At 32.4% G+C, this 23,310-nt stretch overlaps 2 protein-coding genes across 4 annotated transcripts; one reads left to right on the forward strand and one right to left on the reverse strand.

Annotated features, from left to right (window-relative positions):
- Positions 1–2,844: 2,844 nt before the first annotated feature.
- On the forward strand, positions 2,845–12,615 carry LOC100809439 (SKP1-like protein 21). Of its 2 annotated transcripts, none has more exons than XM_041005175.1 (10): positions 2,845–3,931; positions 5,713–6,013; positions 6,953–7,177; positions 7,300–7,491; positions 7,578–7,688; positions 7,882–7,960; positions 8,693–8,796; positions 8,900–9,057; positions 9,463–9,525; positions 11,599–11,725. In XM_041005175.1, exons 2-9 carry the CDS (start codon positions 5,978–5,980, stop codon positions 9,515–9,517), a joined length of 960 nt encoding a protein of 319 aa, XP_040861109.1. In that variant the 5' UTR covers positions 2,845–3,931; positions 5,713–5,977; the 3' UTR covers positions 9,518–9,525; positions 11,599–11,725. The 2 variants fall into 2 exon arrangements, with proteins under 2 accessions (XP_040861109.1, XP_006587846.1); XM_006587783.4 differs by lacking the exon at positions 9,463–9,525 and adding an exon at positions 12,347–12,615 and having other exon boundaries at positions 2,854–3,931; positions 11,599–11,732.
- Positions 12,616–13,364: 749 nt separating this feature from the next.
- Positions 13,365–20,513, reverse strand: LOC100809976 (signal peptide peptidase-like 4). 2 transcript variants are annotated; one of them, XM_003534512.5, is made up of 14 exons: positions 20,197–20,513; positions 18,948–19,106; positions 18,703–18,814; positions 18,371–18,490; positions 18,069–18,220; positions 17,591–17,773; positions 16,305–16,339; positions 15,733–15,895; positions 14,955–15,008; positions 14,668–14,760; positions 14,407–14,549; positions 14,197–14,267; positions 13,954–14,037; positions 13,365–13,733 (listed from the first exon to the last, which is right to left on the reverse strand). In XM_003534512.5, exons 1-14 carry the CDS (start codon positions 20,332–20,334, stop codon positions 13,621–13,623), a joined length of 1,620 nt encoding a protein of 539 aa, XP_003534560.1. In that variant the 5' UTR covers positions 20,335–20,513; the 3' UTR covers positions 13,365–13,620. The 2 variants fall into 2 exon arrangements, with proteins under 2 accessions (XP_003534560.1, XP_014617895.1); XM_014762409.2 differs by lacking the exons at positions 18,703–18,814; positions 20,197–20,513 and having other exon boundaries at positions 18,948–19,083.
- Between the last annotated feature and the right edge of the window lie 2,797 nt (positions 20,514–23,310).

Below are 23,310 nucleotides of genomic sequence, written 5' to 3' on the forward strand. Positions count from 1 at the left end.
GAGATACAATAGAATAGCTGAATAATCTAATTTCCATCCAGGTATGTCATGAAGTAGTGTTCTCAAATAACATGTTTGTTGAGCTCGTGTATGCTTAGATAAAGTTTTACAAGAGGAAACTGCCCATCGACTTTCGATACGGAAAGCATTTAAGTTCATGGATCAAAGGCATGGGCAAAAGGGGAAAAGCACAGTAAAGTGAGTTTCGCTATAAAGTATAAAGTAAGCAAGTAAAAATTTACTATCTAATATTAATTTAAAGTATATTGTAAGTTTAACTTACTAAAATCAAAGGGTAGATACACTTTTACTAACTCTTCTTAGAGTCAAACTCACTTTAGAGGAGTATTGATGTGGAAAAGGTACAAAATTAATCCAAGATTTCTTGGAGACACTTTTTTATAAAGGCCATGGTTTATGGTGAAAACTTCCATGGTGTCTCTTTTTACTACTTTTCGAGAATTTAATCTTCCAATACATGTTTGGTCATCTGTTTCTATATTTCCATGGTTATAAAGGCTACATCTTCAATCAAGAATTTTCTCCCCAGTTGAAAATATATTCCACGCCAATGTGCCTACTATGTACAGTGCAACAGCAACCTTAAAAACATCATTCCAAGAACCTGCAATAAAATATCACATGATTGAAAACCAAGACAAAAGTTGCAAAATAAAAGTAAACTTTCCCAGTTATTCTCTCTTTCTCTCCTTCCTCTGCTCCTTGTGTGAGAGGAATAAATTTTGAAGATTGAAAATTTGATTTGGGTATTGAAAGACAGATTGAGTTGTGTGTGTGTGTGTGTTTTTTTTTTTTTATATAGCTTTAATGGATTTGAAGTTTTATAACCACCACAAAACATATTTTAAAAATTACTCATTAATTAATTTTTGGGACTTTAAAATTGTCATAGATCATATTTTTAAACCACTTGAAAATATATTGTTAACCATGTCAATAGATTTCAACTTTAACTTTGAGGACAAAAATAAGTTATTTTAAAATTAAGGGGACTAATTTTTTTAAAAAAATTTGGAACTAAGGAAATCATTTTTAAATTTAAGGGACTCAAAAATCACTTCTAAATTTGGGGTTTAAAAAAACTTGACCCAAACTTAAAGGATCAACGAGATATTTAATGATGTTGACTTGTCATATCAAAATTCAAATCAGTAATGCCGCATCCTCAGTTAGATAAGCTCATTTCATTAATGTCATTAGTGGATAGGGACTAAAACGAAATTTATGATATTATAGGAGATAATTTTTTTAGTTTAAGGGATTGAAAACAAATTTACATAAATTTTAGGAATTATAAATATAATTAAATCTTAAATATATAAAATTTTAAGTGCAACTAAGTTTAAAATCACTTAGTTTTTAAATGGTAGGGGCAAAAAGAAAAAATGATTGCAGCCAATAATAATTCTCTTTTGCGGGTCAATTTGATTCGAATTATTTTTTGTGGACCTGTTCAAACAAGACTAACCCAAACGACTAATTAAAGTTACAAATATGCTCAATTTCATTCTTCTCTCTAACCAAGGTTTGATCCAACTTGAATTTTAATAAATAATCATTTACGTAAGTCATGTTATATCAACCAAGGATATGAATGCATTGTTTTTTTAAGTAACCTACTATATAGAAATTATGTTGAATATACTCATAAGTTAATTCATTGGACAGTTCTAATATTGCCACCCATAAGTTCTTAATAAAGATGATATGATTCCTCATTGTAACACAACTCATCAAATGAGAGATTATTTATTAGTTTGATCCTAAAGCTAGTTGAAATGCATAGAGAAAGGTTTATAGGAAGGTTATAGAACAACTTTATGAATTTAAATGAGTTTTAGATATGTTGTTCTCACTTTTATTTAATGAGAGTGATGTGGCCATGTAGGTTTGAATAGATTTGTGAATAAGCTTAACTCAAATTTATCTTAAGATATTTAGGATCAACAAAACAAGTCAATCTTCCTTTATTCTACATTTTAGTACTATAAAAAATGGCATTTATCAATGTTAAAACCCAAGCCATTTGGTCTAATTAGGTGAATCATCAAAATTCACTCTTTTATCATTCCTATTTAAAATTCCATTTTACCAGTCACTTTTACCCTGTTTTTATAGAATAAATTGCATGAATCACAAAACCAAATTTGAGGTTGTTGCTTCTTGCACCCCTTTTGGCTTCTGGAATGCACACTTACATTTCAGAATGCACCCCCTTTTTTGGCTTTCAAAAAAACCAATGCAAAAGGTAAAAAAAATATTCCGTAAAAGGTATAGGAAGCAATTTGGAATGCTGGAAGCAAAAGCCCAAATTTCATTGGTCAGCCCAACTCCAAGGTTGAATATTAAAAGGCCCACAACTCACTCCAGAAAAAGGATCTCGCTAAATACACTTGCCTGTTTGCTAAGTAAGCCCCCTTTCTTCTAATTAAAATTATTATTACCCATTATATCCTTTTTACCCTATTTCAACACACCCAACAATTGCGTTCTGTGGAACCAAACCACCGCCATCACCAATTGTAGGTTATGTTCATAGGAAAGAATCACATAATTTTTTAGAAATATTTAACATGAACTTCACTAATTGGAAGAAAAAAAATAAATTGCAATGATTGAAAAATATGACAACAATGAGAAGGAAAAATATTTACCATCGATGACCCTTATTGAGATGGGGTTTGAGAGGACCATAAATAAAATTATGAGATTCTTGCTTTTTACTTTTCAGAAAGGGACACTAGTATTTTGCGTTGTGATGCATTAAATAGTTCAACGTTTTATTAGTTTCACACAAATTAATTTGCGTATATGATTGTTTTCTTTAAAAGCGAAATATGAAATCGTGAATTAGAAATTAGGTGTCTTCTAATATGCAGTTGTGGATCAAGTTCCTCACCAGTGAGGAACAAAAATGACCAGTTATAATAGGTTTTTTTTTATCCAAAAAAAGGAATATATGTTTTTATTTTTTTAATTTGCAATTTTTTCTCTCTTTCTTCCTTGATTTTTTTTTTTTCTAGATATACTCCTTGGCTTCCTCACCTTCGCTGCTCTTTCTCCGACAATGGTAGTGGTTTTTTCTTCTCCAACACAAATAAGGTGGCTTCTTTTCTGACAACAACGACGACCTCTTTTGAGGAAACGCTACAAGATCTCTCATTTGGAAACTCAAATCCCTTGTCTTCTCCGTCGCCGCCTCTTATGATCTCCGTCATCTCATCTCCGGCGGTCCATGTCATCTGCGGTTTTCAACAATCTACAATACTAATCTTCTTCATTGATTCTTCAATTTTTTTTTTTTTGTTTCATTTCTTTCTAATCGGATGAAAAGGACTGAAAGGATTAAAGAATAATACAAATGGTTGAAGATGGGGTGTTGAGAATTAGGATTTACATATAACACAAGGAAAGGGTGTGAAAGAGGTTTAAAGAACAACACAGTAGTGAAGTGTATAGAAATAGGATAAAAAGGGTATAATGGGTAATAATAATTTTAATGAGAAGAAATGTAGGCTTACTTAGCAAAAAAAAAAAAAAACACCAAATGTACGTCGTGGTTACCAATCTAGTAAACCAAACTGAATTTTTCCAATCTCAATAATTAGGGAATTTTGCTCACCGATTTGCACTGCAAACTTCTCTTTGAGTTATCTAAAGTTGTATTAGATTAATTATTTGATTCAATAAATTAAAAAAAAATAGATGTTTTTGACCCAAAAAAAAGAAGAAGAAAAATCCACTTCATTTTCATTTTCACTTCCATTTTCGGATTTTCCATCCGAAATCAAAATCTCTTCGTTCTGTCTCTCTCTTCTTTCTCTCTCTTCCATTCTATCTATCCATTCCTGTCCATCGCCGACAACCGCCAATTCCCTCCATTTCAAAGCAAACCCCTTTCTCTTCTCGGGTACTCAATCCTCTCTCTCTATCTCTCTCTCTCTCTCTCTCTAACACATGGATTGCCTTGCTCTATTTCAATGCGAGAAAACGTTTCCCATTTTTCTTTTGCCACATCTTAGTGCCTTTCTAACATTAGCACGTGGTAAACAATCATGGGTTGTCTTCAAAATGTGTTTTTTTGTGCCACCATATAACCTTTCTATGCTGTTTCTATTGTTTTTTTTTTTGGTTGCTGGAAATGATGTAATAAGCAAAGATGGTGGTGCCAGTGGTTGTATTTTGCAATAGAAATGATGAAGTTTAGGTTGTTGTTGTTGTTGTTTACTATGCAATTACTTCTATTTAGGATAGGGGTGATTGTAGTGTTATGGGAATTCTTTGTGTGATGGGGGAGTGCTTTTGGTTCACTTTTTGAGTGGCTACAACTAAGATGTAATGTAATGTAATGTGTGACGATTAATGTAATGTAATGTAATTGGATAATGCCGAGTGAAATGAAAGTTTGGTGCTTGTGAGCAGGAATGGTGCAAGTTTTTTTTTTTTTTTTGAGAAGGGAAAACAAAATTTGTACTTGTAAGTCTATGTAGATTTGTTAAACAAGGGGAAGTTATTAATAAGATGAATTTAAGGGTGGCTTGCTAGAGTGTTCTGCAATACTTACATATTTGAAGTTTCTTTTTTTGAAATGTGAAAGTACTATTAAGAACTTTTTGTTATGAAACTAGGCAATTTACAAGGATATTTCAGGTACAAATAGCAAATAGCTTAGAATGCAGTACTTGATGAGTTGTTCAAAAGAACCTATATGAAAATAGGGCTTTTATTGCTAAAATCATGATTGTTGTTAGTATATTGGCATATTCTCCACCTATTGATGAAGAGAAAACTATGGGTTTAAACTCTGCAAGTGCAAGATATGATTTATGAATTATAGAAAAGTAATAAACATAAATCACTGCAGTAGAGATAAGGAGTTATACTGTTTTTGATCCTTAATCCTCTTTGAAGTGCTGTGGTTCCATCACCTTCAAGTGATAAATTTAATGCTTGGTGAGAATATTTATATTTAGGAGGGATGTATGATGATATCTCTTAATGTCTATACTAACAGTCATTACATGAATTTAGGCAAAAGATGTAGAATTTACATCTTATAAAGATTTATATAATGATGCATTATTACAGGTTTGTGAACATGGTATATTGCCAAACTAATTATTGTATGCTTTTGGTGCATTTGCAATTCAGTTGACACTACAAGTCTCCCTTGATCCAAAAGTTAGCAGTACATTAACTTGGCATGACATTTTTAATAAACTAAAATATGCAATCTCTCCATCATTTATAGAATAGGCAATTGATGCACTGTACATCTCAGAAGTTACAAGTAGCCATTATTTTGGTATTTTATGTTACGTTCCACATGGATGTCGAGAATTGCTTTTTGCTTAGATGTTGAATATGTTCAGTTTGATGCTGAATGTGTCTTTACTCTTTAGTATTTCAATATCCATGTATTCAAACATGAGTATGTAAAGAAATATTGATAATGTTATATATAGACTTGAATGGCAATAAGTGCATCTTCCCTTGTGTGTGTGTGTGTCTGAATTATACTTTAGAGAATTTACCATTTGTGGCACTTTGTCGTGGTCAATAAGTGTAGAGTAAAAGACACACAAACACTATGTTGTCATCCTTAATTTTGTAGCAGTATGTGTTTGCTTACTATTTATTTATTTAGTGGCATTTTCTGCACATAGTGACTTCTTGTTCTGTTCTTTACAGCTGTTGCTTTGAACTTGAAAGGTGCTGAACTATTTTCCATTCTCTTTTGCAAATTTACATCTGTTCTGCAAATACTTTCTTCACGGACCTTGCATTTGAGAAATGTTGCTGGAGCTTCTTGATCCTGATTGCAGAATACCTTTGATTAGTGGATGTATTACCTGGCTTTCTGGAGTTGAAATTTGAATTTCCACCTCAGCAATATTGCTTGCATCACATAGAAACTTTCAATATCAATTGATTTTACTTCTCAAATTGGTTTAAGATGTCAGAAATTGACATGGCAGTTATTAAACCTGAGGTATGATACATTTTTGTATTATAAGCCCCCCCCCCCAAATCCGTATAATATTTCAGAGGTTAGAATTTTATTTAAGTAATTAAGTTATACTTCTTTGGGTTTCTTTTTCTTCTTTATCTCATTTTTGTTGTGCAGTCATGCTGAATTTATTTCTTTAATATTTATTTGTAAAGGATGCATTCTGTTCTATACGTTTCAGTACTTGATTAGTACAAACCATTGTTATTATATTTACATTTCTAAGTTTAAAAATAATTGAATAAGTTTTGTTGTGAACCATATATTTTATTATTCTCTCACAATGTTTATTCAATTGTTTTCCCCCTCAAAAGTTGTTGAGATTTTTTAAACTGTAGATGATTAAGTTGGTGTTATATGTGCTCGATGTTTTAATTATTAGACTAGAATTGAAGTGTCTTTCATTTTGGCTCTTAAAGGGATGGGATTAGAGGAATTAGTATTACCCTGGATTAGTGTTCCTGTATGTTAATTAATGCTAGTATGGTTTAAGTTCAACGTGTTTATTATTTTCAAAAAACTAACTATCATTCAAATTAATGATTAAAGAACTGGTATCTCTAGATCAGTATTCCAGTATGTTGATTATAGAGGATTTGGTTCTTCCTGAAACACCAAAAAACTTTGGTGTTGTTCTGAGTTTGCAGTTGTTTGGTGTATTTAGTTGGAGCTTCTTGGAACAGCAGCAAGTTATTTTGGGATCAAGTGGTTTTTCTAAATTATAACTCCTTTATGATGCTCTGCCGATGGTCTTTTTAGAGAAGTGCCTTTGATAGATCTGTAGGGAGATTGGCATGCTGTGAAGCATGTTTCTTGATCCTGTTTCTAAATTATAACTCCTGGCTTTGTGATATCTTTTACTTTTGTTTATTTCTCTTTTTTCCTAATAAATTCTTTATTTTATATATTTAAAAAATTCAGATGATGAAGCCTTATATCTGGCTTGAGACATCCGATGGTTCAATCCAACAAGTGGAACAAGAAATTGCAATGTATTGCCCTCTGATTTGTCAAGAAATAATACAAAAAGGCATGGGATCTTCCAAGAATTGTGCAATATGTCTTCCTCAACGAGTCAGTCCTGCGACGTTGAGCTTAATTCTTGATTATTGTCATTTTCATCAAGTACCAGGTCGCTCAAACAAGGTTCTACTACCTGTTTTACCTCTCTCTTTAATGTTTATACATTGTTGTTATCTTTATACAAGATAATTTATGGCTGAACAACAATGTCAAGATGATCTTACTTGGGGGTTATTCTTGTATAGGAACGAAAGTCTTATGATGAGAAATTCATTAGGATGGACACAAAGCGGCTATGTGAGTTGACATCTGCTGCAGACAGCCTTCAGTTAAAGCCATTGGTTGATCTTACAAGTCGTGCACTTGCTCGGATAATTGAAGGAAAATCTCCAGAGGAGATACGCGAGATATTTCATCTGCCTGATGATCTTACTGAGGTGTCTGGTGCTTGTGAGAACTCTGTATGCCAATTATGTCTTCGTTCATCTTCAATTCTCTTTTTTCACACATGCTTTTGATCCAGGAAGAGAAGTTGGAGCCCTTGAAAAACACAACTGATGACCCAAGGATCAGGCTTTTGAATAGATTGTATGCCAAAAAGAGGAAAGAACTAAAAGAGCGTGAGAGGTTAAAGGTACCAGTGTTGTTTCTTTATTTTATCATATTACAGTATATGTCACATTGTATAATGTAATCCTTATTTCTTAATTAGATATTCCTAATTAAATTGAACTTTTGCTGCCAAGAGATGTTTTCTTGCATCTCTTCTCATGTCCTAAATTGTAGATTGTTGAATTTTATAAGAATTGATCCCTTGCATGTTTCAGAATGTTGAAGCTGAAGAAGAGCATGTAGATGAACGTTCAGTTGATGACCTTTTGTCTTTTATAAATGGAAATGATGGAGGTAAAGCATTTTTATCCCTGCTTTTTCTTGAGTTTACTTCCTGCTTCTTTCTGTAGATTGGTGAAATATATCAGCTCATCCCTAATTGAAGTCTTTCTATCTTATATTATCTGTGGACCACATGAAATTATTCTGCCAAACCTACTGTTGAGCCTAGTGGTTGATTTATGGCCATGATCGCAATATCAAAATTAGTAGACAGTCAATTTGACAAATATCGAACATGGGTGCTTTATAATTAAACATGGGTCCTAGTCTCCTCGGAATTACTCATTGAATTGAAGTAGCACTACCAAAGCCAGTGCGATATCTGTTTCCTATTAACAGAGAGTAACAAGTGTTCGATGCTGTTTACTCATCGAGGTGGAGTACAATTTTGAAGGAAAAATAGGGTTTAGTTAATTTGATAAAACAAGGGTGGTTAGTGTTATTTACCGTAAATTATATAACAGGGAAGTAGATATTAATGATGATGAGGATTGAGAACTTTACAATTCACCATTGGTCATAACATGACAAATGTATGGCATCACTGCCTAGTATGTCAGTATGTTTATAGCATGGTTCTTGATAATCTTTGTCACTCCTGTCTTGTAGCTTTTACTTGTTTCATTTTAGAACTGTTTTATAATTCTTTTGGGTAGAAATATTTTGAGAGCTGTATCTTTTTTAAATTATTTTCTGATTTAATTCCCTTGAATGCCTAATTAATGGTGAAGAATTTTTTCACAGATCCAAAGGGAGTTAAAACTTCTAAGAATAAAAAGAAAAATAGAAGAAAAAAAGAGCAACAGCAGAAGAACTCTTCTCTGAAGGAAGCTTCTGAAGTGAATAAGGTTGTTGTAATATTCTGTTCTGCTTTTTTAAAAAAAAATATATAAGGTCAATTATTTATCATACAAGTTGTAAGTGTTGCATTTTTTTTTTACCTCGTGATAGGAAGTAAATGGTCAAAATATCAGACACCAAAGTGCTGAAGCTGATAGAATTGCTGAGACCTCAAATTCACATACAGAAGACGTTTTTGCTCATAGAGAGTTTGATGATGGAGATATAGATGATGGGATTGATCCTGCATTAAAGGAAAAAATTGACAGGTGGGGCTGCATTGTAAATGCATGTCTGGTAATGCATTTTCAGGAGGAATGATTATTCTTTTTAAATCTCTCAGGAAATTGTGAAAAGAAAACAATTATTTCTCCAAATAGGCTTGAACCAAAGACACTAATTATATTGTTTACACTATGCTGTTTCTAAAATCTATTTTTTATTTTTTTTGTGGATGGCTATCATTATCATTATCGTAGTTGCAGTGGCAGATCACTAGCTTTTCTTCTCATTAGTGATCAGTAGCATTGAATATATTTTATGTGGAGTATAGCATATGCAGAGGACAAGGCATCAGAATGATTGAATTCTTCCTTCTACAAATTGTACTTTTTGAGTCATCTATTGCTGGTTGAATATGGCATGAAGTGCTTGCGTACTTGTGTTTATCACAGAGAGGGAGATATGGCAATGGCAATTTATTGGATTTCACACCTTTTTGGAGAATGATAAATTTAGTAATATTTTGTATCCTATATCAATCTAGTTATTAATTTCTCATGATCCTGAATATTGTAAAACTTTTAGATGGGTAATGCAATTGGCTTTGACCATGTGCCTATATTCTAGAAATTTTTAATCTAATACTTAATAGCCTCCTGTTCATTTTAACATTGGTCAACATACATAATGGTACGAGTCTATAAGATTTGCTAATTTGCTAATTTGCTAATTTGCTTAGGATGACTAGTAATACTTTTCCCTTTTTCCTTTATAAGTCTTTGGCAATGTTATGATGATAATTGAATTGCCCCTTTAGTTTTGCTTCTACTATTTCCCAAGTTCATTACACTTTCTCTCATTGGTTTACAAGGATTCAAGCTTGTAGCTTCTAACTACCTTACTTACTAACTTGAGCTAACACTAAGTGCAGTGTTAGACATGGTAATTATTAGAAGAGAGAGAGAATTTCAGAGAAGAGTGTAAAGTTTTATTTCTAAATGTGTTGATTATTGTTATAATCAATTTCAGTTTCAGATATCAGCTATATATATGCTGATCATAGTAGCCAGAGTTGGTTACAACATAGAACTGCCTATACTAACTGCATTAAAGCTGTACAAACCTGTCAGCTATTGAAACAACACTAGTACACCAGTGGAACTTTAGCTGGAATTGGTTGAGGGACAGGTACAAGTAGAAGAATCAGGTAAGATGAGTTCTTTGTAAGGAAATTAAATTTCATTGAAGATGACATCTCTGGAAACAAGTTTACCAGCAGGAGCTAAGCATTTGCAGTCCTTGTGAGAGGTATAATACCCTAAAAAGATGCATTCATTGGGTTCGAAATTGAATTTTTGAATATTATAAGGTCTGAGAAGGGGGAAAGAAGCACACCCAAAGACTCTTAGGAATAAATCAGGCATTTGGTTGAACAATTGTGTATAAGGAACTGCAAAGTTAATTGATGCAGTGGGGAAGTCTATTGATTAAGAAAACTGAAGTGATGAAGGCATGACCACAGAATTTTAAGGGCAAAGAAGCATGACTGAGTAGGGAAAGACCAAATTTGTCAATATGCCTTTGTTTTCTTTCTACTACAGTTTGGTATTATGTGTGAGGGAAGACGAACCTGTGTATAATGCCTTAGTCATTCAGAAACTTGGTGAGTGGTCGAAACTCCCACTCCCCTCCCCAATCAGTTTGAAGAGGTTTAAGTTTGCCATTAAACAGTGTTTCAGCCATGGATTTAAATTGTTGAAAAATGAAGGTTCCTGACTTGTTTTTTAGTAGGTGGATAAAAGTGAATCTAGATTTAGCATCAACAAAAGTAACAGTACAGAAACATGTTGGAGGATAATAGAGGGGCAGGTCACCACAAATCACTATATACTAATGCTAGTGGTGAATTATAAGTTCTAGAAGAAAGGGAAGATAGTCAATGTGTTTTTCCAACACACCAGGCTGAACAAAATTCAAAGGTGCTTTTATTGATGACTGGAATATTCCATTGTTGTAGTACAATTCTCATGACGTTGAGATTGGGATGCCATAGTCTTGGATGCCATGTAAAAAGAGAATGGACGGTTACAGCAGAGTAAACATTATTATTTAATACAGAAATAGAAATAGTATTTACAATTGGAATGGGTGAAATAGAAACTAAAGAGAGAAGTTTTCAGAGATGAGTGTAAAGTTTTATTTCTAAATGTGTTTACTATTGTTACAATGAATTCAGTTTCAGATATGATGACTGCACCTTTAGTTACAATTGCATAACTAACAACACTAACTATAACTAACATTCCAAGTTATTTACAGCTGTGCAAATCTGCCAGCTGTTGGAACAAAATTAGTAAACATGTACAGGGTAGAACCCAACAGCTACCCTTCTTGCATTAATTGTCTTCCGTTGTTTTTTCCTCATTACTTTGGGTAAAAAAAAACATCTATTTGATGTAAAGAGGTGTTATATAAATGTGCTTTTATGATGATATATACCGAATCTTTTTTGCTTGGTGATGGTTATATAAATGTACTTTTAAGATGATGAATGGAAAATCTTGTCTGCTTGGTTCCATTTGACACAGGGAAGTGGAAGATTTTGCCCGCCGATTGAATTCTGACTGGCCAGAAAGGATGCAAGAACTTCTATCATCAGGACAAGAAAGGAAGACAATACTTTTTACTCCCAACGGAAATAGTTTTCTGAGGCGAAACGCTTGTATGTTTTTTCCGTGTTTTGAGTGATTTTATTTATCCATTATATGTTTGTTAGCTGAACTATCAATTTCCTAAAATTCTCTCTCCCTCTTACTGAAAAACTTATTTGTATAATAAATTTCCCTGCCATTCAATTCTCTTCCTTTTAAAATTAGTTCTTCCTCATTCTAGTTTTCTGCTGCTTCTGCATTTTGGTCTGATAGAAGCCTAGAGTTGATGACATGTTTTTGGTGTTCTCCTTTTATTGTTTATTCAAATTTGTTTCCACTTGTTATTTATCTTATACAAGTTAATCTGTTAGAATGCCTGTTGTGTAAAGTAAAAATTGCATTTTACCAAGTCTTGTCAACTTGTAGAACCATGATGCACTATCATTGCCAAAGAAACTTCTAATGTTACAACTGAACTTGACATGATTAATTTGGTAATCTTGTCAGTCAATTGTTACCTTACCTCCTTGAATAGTGCTTGAATTTATTCAGTGTGCAATTTAGTAATAAATCACTTTCTTGGCTTCCCTATTTTGATATAGTATGCTCAAAATGACAATTTTTCATTTCATTTCAGTCATTTTCACTGTCATCTGGAACTCAATAAACATCTTTTCATGTACAGGACTTGACTTGGATGGATTGGAAATGAATGCGTAAAAGATTGCAAGCCTACCCAGATGACCAGTGGCTTGAACAATTTTGAGAGATACTGACACATGCTAGAAAATTGTTGCATGTCAGTTTTTTTTTTAATTTTTTTCCCCTTACTGTTTAAATTTATTCTTTTTTGGTTCATTGTTGGTGTTTAGCTCCGGTGCTATTTGCTGCTGGGGGCTTTCTCTTGTACTTATAGGAAAGAAATAAAAAAAGGTTCTGAGCTTGTGTGGATGATATCTTTTTTGTGTGAATTTGCTTTTGGTTTGTTCTTCGCTCAAGGCTTGATTTAAAGGTTCATTTGTACCTTATGATTTATGTAGTTTTAACCGAAACAAAAAAAAATGTAAAGTTTTTTTTATACTATTACTCAATCTTGCATTAACAAACCATTGGAGTTTTCCTATTGAAGATGTTGTGATAATTCTCTATAAGTGATGTATCAATGCATGATTGAGTGCTAGTATAAATTTTTTACAGTGATTGATAATGGTTAGAAATTAAATCTAAAGAATTGAGAGGAGAAATGAAAGATCATGTCTTTGGATTATGGAGCTAATTCTAATACATAGATAGCTTTCTATTTCCTCTAAATTCCATTCCCTAAATAATCTTTCTGATTTTTTATCGACTCTAGAGAGATCGTTTGGAGGTCCTTTGTGTGTTGCTATCCAGTTGGAATTAAAGCTGCTGGTGAAAACTGAGCCTGATTGAGCACTGCAAGCATATTTGATACATTATTAATTTAATACAATGAATATTCTTCCAAAAAATAATTTAGCTAACTTCTCACAGTTTAAGTTTCAAATCATCATTTTCCAGTCTTCTATCCATTGATTGAAAGTTGTCTATGCATGTCATTTGGCTTTTTGCCACTTGCTTTGATAAATACATCATTTTAGCCAGAGCCTCACTGAAGCAAAGTTGTAAAAGGTAACTATAAAAATCATGTCCCCAAGTCAAAGCCAGAATCAGGAAATGGAATCTTTTGGATCTCCTCACCTCAGTCCATCTTCTATTAGAACAGGATCTATTCTTACAATAAACAGTTTGACATGGGGTCCTCTAACATCCAACAGTTGTGGGGTATCTCAAGTCTCAGGTGCTGATTTTAAGTACATGCTATAATATCATTTGGCCGAAATTTGGTTATGACAAAGTTACAGATGTTACAAAGTCTTCAAGATTTGCTGCTATAAGTCTCCTGTAAACTAACACCTAGGATGCTATTCCTGCTGGGGATTACTGGTTTGTTGATTGATCCTCTTGGATGTGAGGGCAAGGTATTTTTGGTTCCCCTCTTGTCCATAAAACCTTGAGTTCACCTCTCTTCTTTCCCAATGACAGAAAGGTTCCTGCAAATACAGAAAAGCATTTCAAAAATTCGTACCAGTTTTAATGGATAAAGCTCTATACTAATTTAAGTTATATCTATACCAAAAAACATGGATAAAGCTTTGCATTGGTTCAGCATGTTCAACAGACAATGGAATAGGTCCAAATATTTCTTTTTGCACAATAATCAGTGTTTTATTACTCAACTTAAATTGAGTTTTGTCTAATTATTTTACTAACCAAGTGTAAATGGGACTATATAAAGCAAAGCTGGTTGACCATGTCCATCCATTAAGTTCAAAGCCACGTATGTGATAAGGAGACCTGCAGATCAAAATTCAAAGAATATGATGTAAAGACCAAACATATAGTCAGCTCCTCCACATTTTCAGTCTAAGCAGGACCAAACACTTACAAAGAAAATTACTCTGCTAACATTCTATTTATCTAATGAAAACTGCCCTCAGATCAAACATAGCATACCTAAACCATAAGCGGTCATTGCCCACAAGAAGTACCCATCTCGAAGGTTCTTCTTTGCCAACCAATCATACCTGTATAGTTATCATTAGAAAAATCAAGTTCATGAACCATTCACTTGGCATAAAGGATTGTCTACATCAATCCAAAAATGTTTTTATAAGGAGTACAAGATGATGAATAGGATTCCTTATGTATGAGTTTCTATTCAACCTTAGTGAAAATGCTACTAGAAGCCCTGGTAAGATGATGTCCCCAAAACCAATGATGCTGTAACCACCCCAAGGATCAAACATACGTGGTATCTTGAGTAGCATAGGGATACCATCTTCTCCACTCCTATCACCTCGAGCTACCTGCAAAGAAGTGAAAATGTTGCATTAGTTTAATAAGAAAAGCATCAATCATGTATTATGAGATCAAAAACAAGCTTTGTGATATTGTCGAAGGGAGATCTTCCAAGAAATCACTCACCACTATCATCACACTCTCATGGAACCACCATTTAGAGACAAACACCCAGAAGATGTCGTATAGGAAGGCACAACTGAGAAGAACAGTTCCAACCTTACATGGAAAAAATGTATAAATTAGTGTTTTTTGTTAATAAAAAAGGTCAGTAATAGACAGTAGATCCATATTTAAATGTTTCACTGATATGGAGGTCCCCTTTATGCATCCCAAGCTTAATTTTCAAGAATATAACAAACAACCTAAGTAGGTGATTGTGCAAAATACAAGCTTAAGTAATGTATAATCACCTTGAGATTTGGTATCCGCACAATCTGAAGAACTGTGATTATCAATGTGATGCCCTGAAATATAAACGATTAAAAAAAAGTCAAGAACTTGTTACTCAATTTATTGGAACTTTGGAAGTTTGCAAGCTTGCCACTCAGCAAACTTCAATATTTATCAAATGGGGCAAGTATCACGGTTTAAACCAAATTTACAAGTGATAAGAGAGAATTTGAAAAAGTATGAATGCAAAAAAGAAACAATAATAAAAACACATTGTAATAATACCAATTGGCCAAGAACAAACTACAATCATGTAGCACTACCAATTCACATGAAGCAGTTTGGTCTTTGGTAACAGCCTAGTTTCTTGAATAAAAAGCAAAGGATAGGAATCTGATAAATTTTTTTAACCAAGTTCAATGGTGTTGTATAATCCATGTAGCTGACTTCACCTAGTGAGATAAAGCTATTGTTGTTCAGTTAATCAATTGAAAAGGCATTTTCTCCTCAAGTCTCTTGGTTTATGACTTCATATCTAGCAGATAATAAAAATGAAATGAGTGATTTACTTACTAGATCTTTCATTTTCCAAGTCTTCATTTTAATCACTGTCAGATGAAGATATTCCATACTCATTTAAAAACATTTTCAGTTTTACACCAGTAACATTCCAAAATCGTGCAATATGTGGCAAGGGGATTGCTCGTGATTGGATCACAAATTTCTATATTTTAATCAAAACTACCAGTGTGTAAGAAAAATTGACAAAAAATACAAAGGTAACAGAACTATTCTTACAAGAATATCTTGACCAATCCAAGCAAATGATACACGGCGATAAATTCCCCAAAGCACAGCAAACACAATGCAGAAGGGAGTAACAGCAACTGTCAGATATGATACAGCACCGAAGAAGGGTACTTTAACAAATGTTTGTGCAGCATGCTGGAACCATTTGAAACTGTACGAATTTTGATGTCAATTTCATAACATGACAAGGCAATCTAATACAATAGACAATCTACCTAACAGCCACAAACTTCACACTGGAGTCATTTTTTATGAATATTGGTTATTGTAAAGCTGACATTAAAAGAAGGAGAAAAACTTTGTCCATGCTAAAGTTGCATAAAATTCATCTTTTAGCAATGTTTACAAGGAAATATAAGTCAGTTGCCAAATTTGTTGTATAGACTTGTGAGTTAAACTATTCGATGGTATATCTTTCAGGGTTCACAATTTAAGATCATAAATAAAATATACACCACTCAACATGATCTTGGGTTAATGTTGATTAATAAAAGTGCAAGATATGTTGCTCAACATGACCACCACAAATTCAAACAAGGAAACAAGGATAAAGGACTTACCATGACAACAGAGCCACCAAGCAAGTTTGTAGTCCCTGAAAACACATGAAGAATAAAGATTCATTCAGCTGCTATATTCAACAATAACATCATGTTGCACATTGAAACCTGTGATCTAGGAAGCACAGATACAATACAATAAAAACATAGGAATTCAGCAAATTTTAAAAATTATAGGGCATGACACAGTTATAATATATAAAATTAATCAAAAGGTAACACAATATATATATATATATATATATATATATATAAAAAAAAAAATAAGAGAGAATTTCTGTTTTAAAATGAGCATAAGTCATTATAAACATAATTAAATATATGATTTTATCTAATTATTGTGGTATTTTAATATCGAAAATATAAAAATGCAATTTAAAGTTTTTTAAGTGTTCATGCAGTAACTGATGTGAATACATATCTGACATGGTTATGACATGACACAGCCACAATTTAGGAGTATCCATGCTTCTTAGCCTATGACTATAGTTTTGTTGTGTGAACCGTAAATTAAGGCATAATGTGGTATTTCAGCAATAATGATGTAATGTGCCTTAACCCCAACTATAAAAGACATGACGTGATTTTCAATATAGCAGCAAGTTAGACAAACTCTATAGAAAGGAATAAGAAGGATAAAAATTATTGAAACCAGGACTTTTTCAAAAAAAAAAAAAATTATTTTCCATTCCCTACTTTATTTTCTATTAAAACCAAAACCAAACCTGACCTAGGCCTAATGTCACTTTTTTGGATAGGAAATTGTTATTAAGAGTACAATAAATGAGGATTAGACATCCTCACAAGAACATTACAAATGGCAAGTGTGTTTGGATTGATGAAAAGGAGCAAAACAGAATTGAATGCAATATATTCAATCTAATTCCCTCCATCCTATTCCATTCTCCGTTAGATATGCAAATATAGGCATGCCAGTCTCTATTCAAGTCTAACAAAGAAACATCTGCAAATATAGGCATGTCAGTCTCTATTCAAGTCTAACAAAGAAACATCTCTAAAGAGATCGTGAGCAGAATGACACACAGAAGATTTAAAAAAGTGCCACGTGATTGGAAAGTGAATTGGGGTAGATGTGAAGGAAGCAAAATGTTGTTAGGATACACAGGTGAAACTCTAATTAACCACCCAATATTTTGCACGCCCTAAAGATGACAAATAATTATCAGAAAAGCATAGGAATATGGCTGATCAGTAAATCAGTTAGAGGGAGGCCAAAGGAAGAATCATAATCAACAAGAATCAAGCTTGGAAAAATAATAACTCACCTCAACCCCACCAATGCAAAATAGAACCACCAGAACTTCAACAAACCAATATGCCATTAATTTGTAAAGCATAACCAAGAAACAAGAAGCAATCACAACAAATGATATTGCTGCTGCAGTACTGATTTCCACATATGCACTAGAACCAGCATTCTCTGCATTTACGTATTCATCTGAAGCATCCTGCAATATAAATGTTCTATATGTTAGTAATAGTAATTGGACCAATGAGTTTTTTTTTATTATTTAATTTGAGAAGGAAGTTCGTTTACAAAGAACAAAATTAGTTCATTTCAAAAAAGAGAATAACTTTTGTTAAGGAAGCCTCCACGACAGGAGGTCTGCAAGAAACACAGGCACTTCATTTTTTTGAATAAGCCATGGGTCTTTGTTAACTTATGTATTCCATCGATCACCAATAATATTTGTCTTGTATAAGGAAAAATTCGTAAAATTGGGATGAAAAGAAACCAGTAACCTTTAATAGCTTCTCCTGCTCAATGGCAGACTCTCTTGCTGACCAGGCAGACCAGTAAGAAGCACAGAGAATGGTACCAACAGCCATAAGCCATAAAAACACTTCTGCAACATCAACCAATGGACGCAATGGAGAATACAACTGCACCGACACTTGAGAGTGGACATACATGCAGAAATGCAAAGAATAATCATATAAAGAATCAAAATATAAAGTAGTTATTTCAAATTTTGCTGTGACAAATGAAAGCCATACTAATCACAAAAGAATAGATACATATTCACAGAGAAAGTGAAATATACCTACTGAATTGTTTAGTATGTGATTTTTCAAGTTTTCACCAGCATCTTGTGGAAGCATGACAGCAGGTATTCCAATATCAACATCGGTTTCATTTGCTTCACAAACCATCTTGAAAAGTTCTGCATAAAAAGGACAAAAAATAGTTGCTTAAAACAAACAAAATACGCAGTATTGGACAATGTCTGTTTATTATAACAAACAAGAAACCAAAGTTAATTAGCATTCTCTATGAAACACGGGATCATATCAATTTTAACTGTAAAATGCGTATAGAGAGAAAGGAAGTGACACAGATTATAGGTCCAAAAAAGCAAAAATTGCAGGCAAACACCTGTACGATAATTTATAATGAGGATGGCTGAAGCACCAGCTTCTTCAGCTATATTTGCCTTGATTGTGAAACTACACTGTCCTCGGTGCACCAAAATGATCTCGCCAGTGAGCTAACAAATTGCAAGGCACTCCATATTACTTACTAATAAATATCTAAACAAATTAGAGCTGTTAAACCTAAACATCTATGCATCACATGCAGAGAAGTTGCATTTGGTTAGTTCTAAAGCATAGAATCAATACCTTATTATTAGGCTTGCTACAACAATCAGGAGGGTCCGCAATCGCAACTCTAGTATGGTTAGCATGTTTTTCTTTTGATTCTAATGTAGGGCCAAATCTTGCACCAACGCCAACATACTCAAAGCTTTCCACACCATCAATCCAAGTAGGGACTTTAACCTAACAAAAGAGAAATTGGTCGAAGTTGTTAGAGAAAAAACTTATTCATACTTTACACCTATCAACCTTTGTAAGGCAACAGCAACATGCCACATGGTAGTTTGCTGAAACACTAAAATGTGTAAGCTAAAAGATTTGCAGATTTTCCTTTTAAGATTTCACAAAACATGCTTTTATCATTGTCCTGGTCATCATCACCTTGTTCCAATTCCAATTTTAGAAAGCACTCAGGCACTCAACATTTCATTCTTTTTACTAAAAGCAAACCCACAATGGAAGAAGGCCAAACAAGAAGAAAAGACGCATACAACTACAATTTTTTTTAAGAAGCATTAAAAGAATTCCAGTCTTTTAGTAGTATGCAGAAAACAAGTCTAGCTGAATCAACCTCAAGTGACAAAGATGAGAGCTTGCATGATTGTTAAGATAGAAAGAGGGGAAAAAATGATGAAATCAAAGATAATATACCAAAACTAGCCACTAAGACTATCATACTTCAACCAAATAACAGATCTCTACACTGCAAAAGCTAGAAAAACACCACTGCACAATTAAACAGGGCAATTTTTTTTAAACAAACATTAATTAAATCATTCCCATATTGTTTTTCCCTCGTTTTCCCTGCAGCATGAGAAGTTCTGCTAGAGATTAATGCAATGAAGAAAAGGGGACAAAAAAAGTATATTTTCACTTCCATAGCTTGATGCCACAACAAATCTTAAACATAACTAAAAAAGAACATTTGAATTGAGCACACACCACAGCATGATTCATTGGGAAAGGAGAGAGGTGAAGGGCAAAAAAAAGAAGAAAAAATCCCATCTTTCTAAAAACAGAAAACTAAATTAGAATGTTAATCCAACCCCACTCCCCGATTGTCCTGAAAATGATTTCAATAAAGCTAAAAAAGAAGAGAAAAAAAGTATCTTTCCTCTGCTTGTTCCTCCACTTTCCCAGCACGCAAACAAATAACAAAACCAATTTAAAAGAAGGAAAAAAAAAAAAAAAAACAAGAGTGCCATTTTTACAACTAAGCAACCACATCAAACACCAAAAGTTTGCAATTTTAATTCCATATTTTCGGGGGTACCAGGACAAAGTTGTTGTCACAGCCAGGCCTTCTGGGAGCAATACTATCAGGGTGCACTATGTCCCCAGCCGAACTCAAAGTGACAAACACAATCAACACAGAACAGCACAAAGCACAGGTAGCTCCGAGTGAAACCATGGTGGTGGTGGTGTGAACTGAGAAGCAGCCTGATTCCCAGATGCAAAATTGAGAAGAGAAACCAAAAGGGGTTGGGGTGTGAAGGGTAAAGATTTTATCTTTTGGAAAGAAAGAAAGAAAGAAGAGATGAAGAAGGTACAATGGGAATTGGGGTGGAGGGGAGAGAGAGAAATAAAACAGACGGAGGTTTTAACTTTTTTATTTTGTTTATTTAATTTAGTTGTTTTTGTTAAAATGATATGGACACGAACTATCATGATTCATGAGTAATCTTTTTAAAAAAAAAAATCACTTTTAGTATAAAAAAATAATAATTATATTTATATATATAATACTCGAATTCAAAATTTTACTTTTCAATCCCATAGATAGCACAGGGTCAAAGAGTTGTTGGTATTTATTTTAGTTATTGGGTGTTTGTGTTTGTCGAATGTAAGATGGAACATGAGGAAAACACCGCGTGGTAACCGTTGAAACTAGAATTTCCACTACTTTACGTTTGTGATTTGGTGGGTTGGCCACGAGCTTCTTGTGTACGTGCTGTCCACGCTGCTGCATTTAAGGTTCATTTTATAAAAAGAAAAACTTATTATTTTGAGACAAATTATAAGTGTAGGTTAGATTTGCAATTAAAATTGTTCCACATATGTTTAAATGCAGATTAAATAAATAAAAATAAGGGTTATAATTCTTTCATAGAAAAAAGATCCTCATTTTTTATCTGATTTCCAAACATGATTTAAGTTATATGTTAAGTACAAACGTTACCGGCTACCGGCTAAATCCGTCCTTTATTTTCGTACGAACCGTACAGATAAGACTGCAGTACGATTCATCAGATTTCTGACTTTATCCGCTACATCCTTTACCGTCTGTAGCCCTACACGGGTCCCACTTTTGTTAATTTTCATGAAAAAGTTTCAACCATTTGCATTAATTTTTTTTTTACGTGACCATTTTCATTATTTCTTACGTTCTCTACTTTTTTTAAAAAGTTTCTTTCATCAAAATCAAATTGCTCATTTTATATAACTTTTTTTAACTTTATTTTTGAAATAATATTATTTTAAGTACTTCGGATGAAATTAATATCTTTACTAGCATTGAGCCTTAAAGATATTTGACATTTGCTATGCTGAATTAATCTATGATGATAAAAGGTCATATTAAATTTTTATAATATGTATTTTTTTTGTTACTTTTAAAGTTATAATATGTAATTTTTACTGTTTTAAATTATTTGTATATTATCGCAGACAAAATTTATCATAAAGTGGACTCTGTAATAGAAGTATAGAACTATTGGTTCCATCCTGAGTGTGGAACGTCATCATTGTTGTACCCATTGTCTCTTGTCCTTCCTTCCTTTTTTTTTTTTTCTCCGTTCAACTTGAGTTAGTGATAATACTGAAATATAAGTAGATTTTTAGCATAGTTTTGTATAATTCAAACTAGAAATCGAGCAGATTACCTGTCAATTTCATCGCAGTCAATTCATCACTAAAGAATAGATTATAACAAATGAGTTGATAAGATATTTTTATTTTAATCATCAAGTTATGTGAGATAAATTATGAATCCTCGTATGTTCTATTTTCACAATTCATTTATTCTTCTTTCATTTCTTACATCCTCTTTTATTTTTATTGTTTTGGTTATAATAAGAGACCACACAACAACAATTTGTTTATTTCACGTTTAATTTTAAATGTAGTTATGAGACTGAACAAAAAATCATGTGTTCTCACGGCTTTTTTTTTTAATTTCCTTTGTTTTTTTGTTGAGATTTCTTTTTCTGATATTTAACTTTCTTTTGTTAACATATGATCATTTTTACAATAGAGTTCGTTTTTATTTTTTTTTCATCTGTCTTAAGATTTGAACTTTTTAGAAAATAATAAAATAAGAAAGTAAAATTAGAATAAATATTTTATTCTCCGAAACGTCACATTTTAATTTAGACTTATATTTTAAAATTATAAAGAGAATATATCATAACTAGTTTAACTTCCTTACAAAAATTCTCTCATTAATGGCACAAAAAATATTTTAGAAAAAATTACATTGTTCTATTCAATGTCCAAACATTTAAAACAGCATACAACATACAATTTATCATGATATGCATCAATTACCAAACAACAAATAATACAAAAAGTTAAACTATAACTCAACTATTTGTATTATATTATTCTATCTCTCCAATATGAATCTTATATAAAAGATCAAATACACCCTAACACTAATAAATCAATTATATTTGAATGTCTGGATAAATCAAAACTTTACACCATTATTTTATAGATTTACATATCTCGAACCCACTAATCATATAGTGGGTATTAAAAATGTTTTAGGTGGACATGCAAAGTGTTTTAGGTGGACATGCGACTATTTATCAATTTTTTTATTTATATCAATTACTTATTTTTAAGGTGTAAAGACTATTTTTATTAATTTTCTAATGCTGGCATAAATGATTTTTAGTGAGACTGAAAATTTAAACTAATAGGTTGGCAAATATGCAAATTATTTGGAGCATTAACTAAAAGCAATACGCAATATATAATTTTATAGTGCATGCATGGTGATGTAAAAGTTTTTATATAATTATTCGATTACAAATTGTCATATGTAATTTCTTTTAATTACTTTAAAATTATATCTATTATAATTTCTAATTGTTTGTAAGTATAATTTTATAATGACAGTACACGAAGATTAAACTAAAAAAACATATATGTTTGAAATGGTGAGAAGTGACTAGTGAGAGTGTAACTAAAATTTGAAACAGAATTTACTTTGTGTTGATTCGATATAACAAAATTACTAGAATATAAAAAATAAAATACTTAAACTCAATTTTACTCTGTATTATTATTTTAATTGAAAATTATTTTCACCTTTTTAAAATTTTTTAAGGTTTAATACCTAATTTGGTCTCTTAATTTATTAAAAATGCTCAATTAATTAAGA

This window comes from Glycine max, chromosome 9 (assembly GCF_000004515.6).
Source record: "Glycine max cultivar Williams 82 chromosome 9, Glycine_max_v4.0, whole genome shotgun sequence".
In the NCBI taxonomy this organism is placed as follows: Eukaryota; Viridiplantae; Streptophyta; class Magnoliopsida; order Fabales; family Fabaceae; genus Glycine; species Glycine max.

Excerpts from the sequence above, each read along its gene's own strand:
- LOC100809439 (XM_006587783.4), top strand. The coding sequence starts at position 5,978 with ATGTCAGAAATTGACATGGCAGTTATTAAACCTGAG. Across the intron at positions 7,178-7,299 it reads TACCAGGTCGCTCAAACAAG|GAACGAAAGTCTTATGATGA; the intron begins GTTCTACTACCT and ends ATTCTTGTATAG. Across the intron at positions 7,492-7,577 it reads TGCCTGATGATCTTACTGAG|GAAGAGAAGTTGGAGCCCTT; the intron begins GTGTCTGGTGCT and ends CTTTTGATCCAG.
- LOC100809976 (XM_003534512.5), bottom strand. The coding sequence starts at position 20,334 with ATGGTTTCACTCGGAGCTACCTGTGCTTTGTGCTGTTCTGTGTTGATT. Across the intron at positions 18,815-18,947 it reads GTAGCAAGCCTAATAATAAG|CTCACTGGCGAGATCATTTT; the intron begins GTATTGATTCTA and ends GCAATTTGTTAG. Across the intron at positions 16,340-17,590 it reads TTTGCATTGGTGGGGTTGAG|GGACTACAAACTTGCTTGGT; the intron begins GTGAGTTATTAT and ends ATGTGTTTTCAG.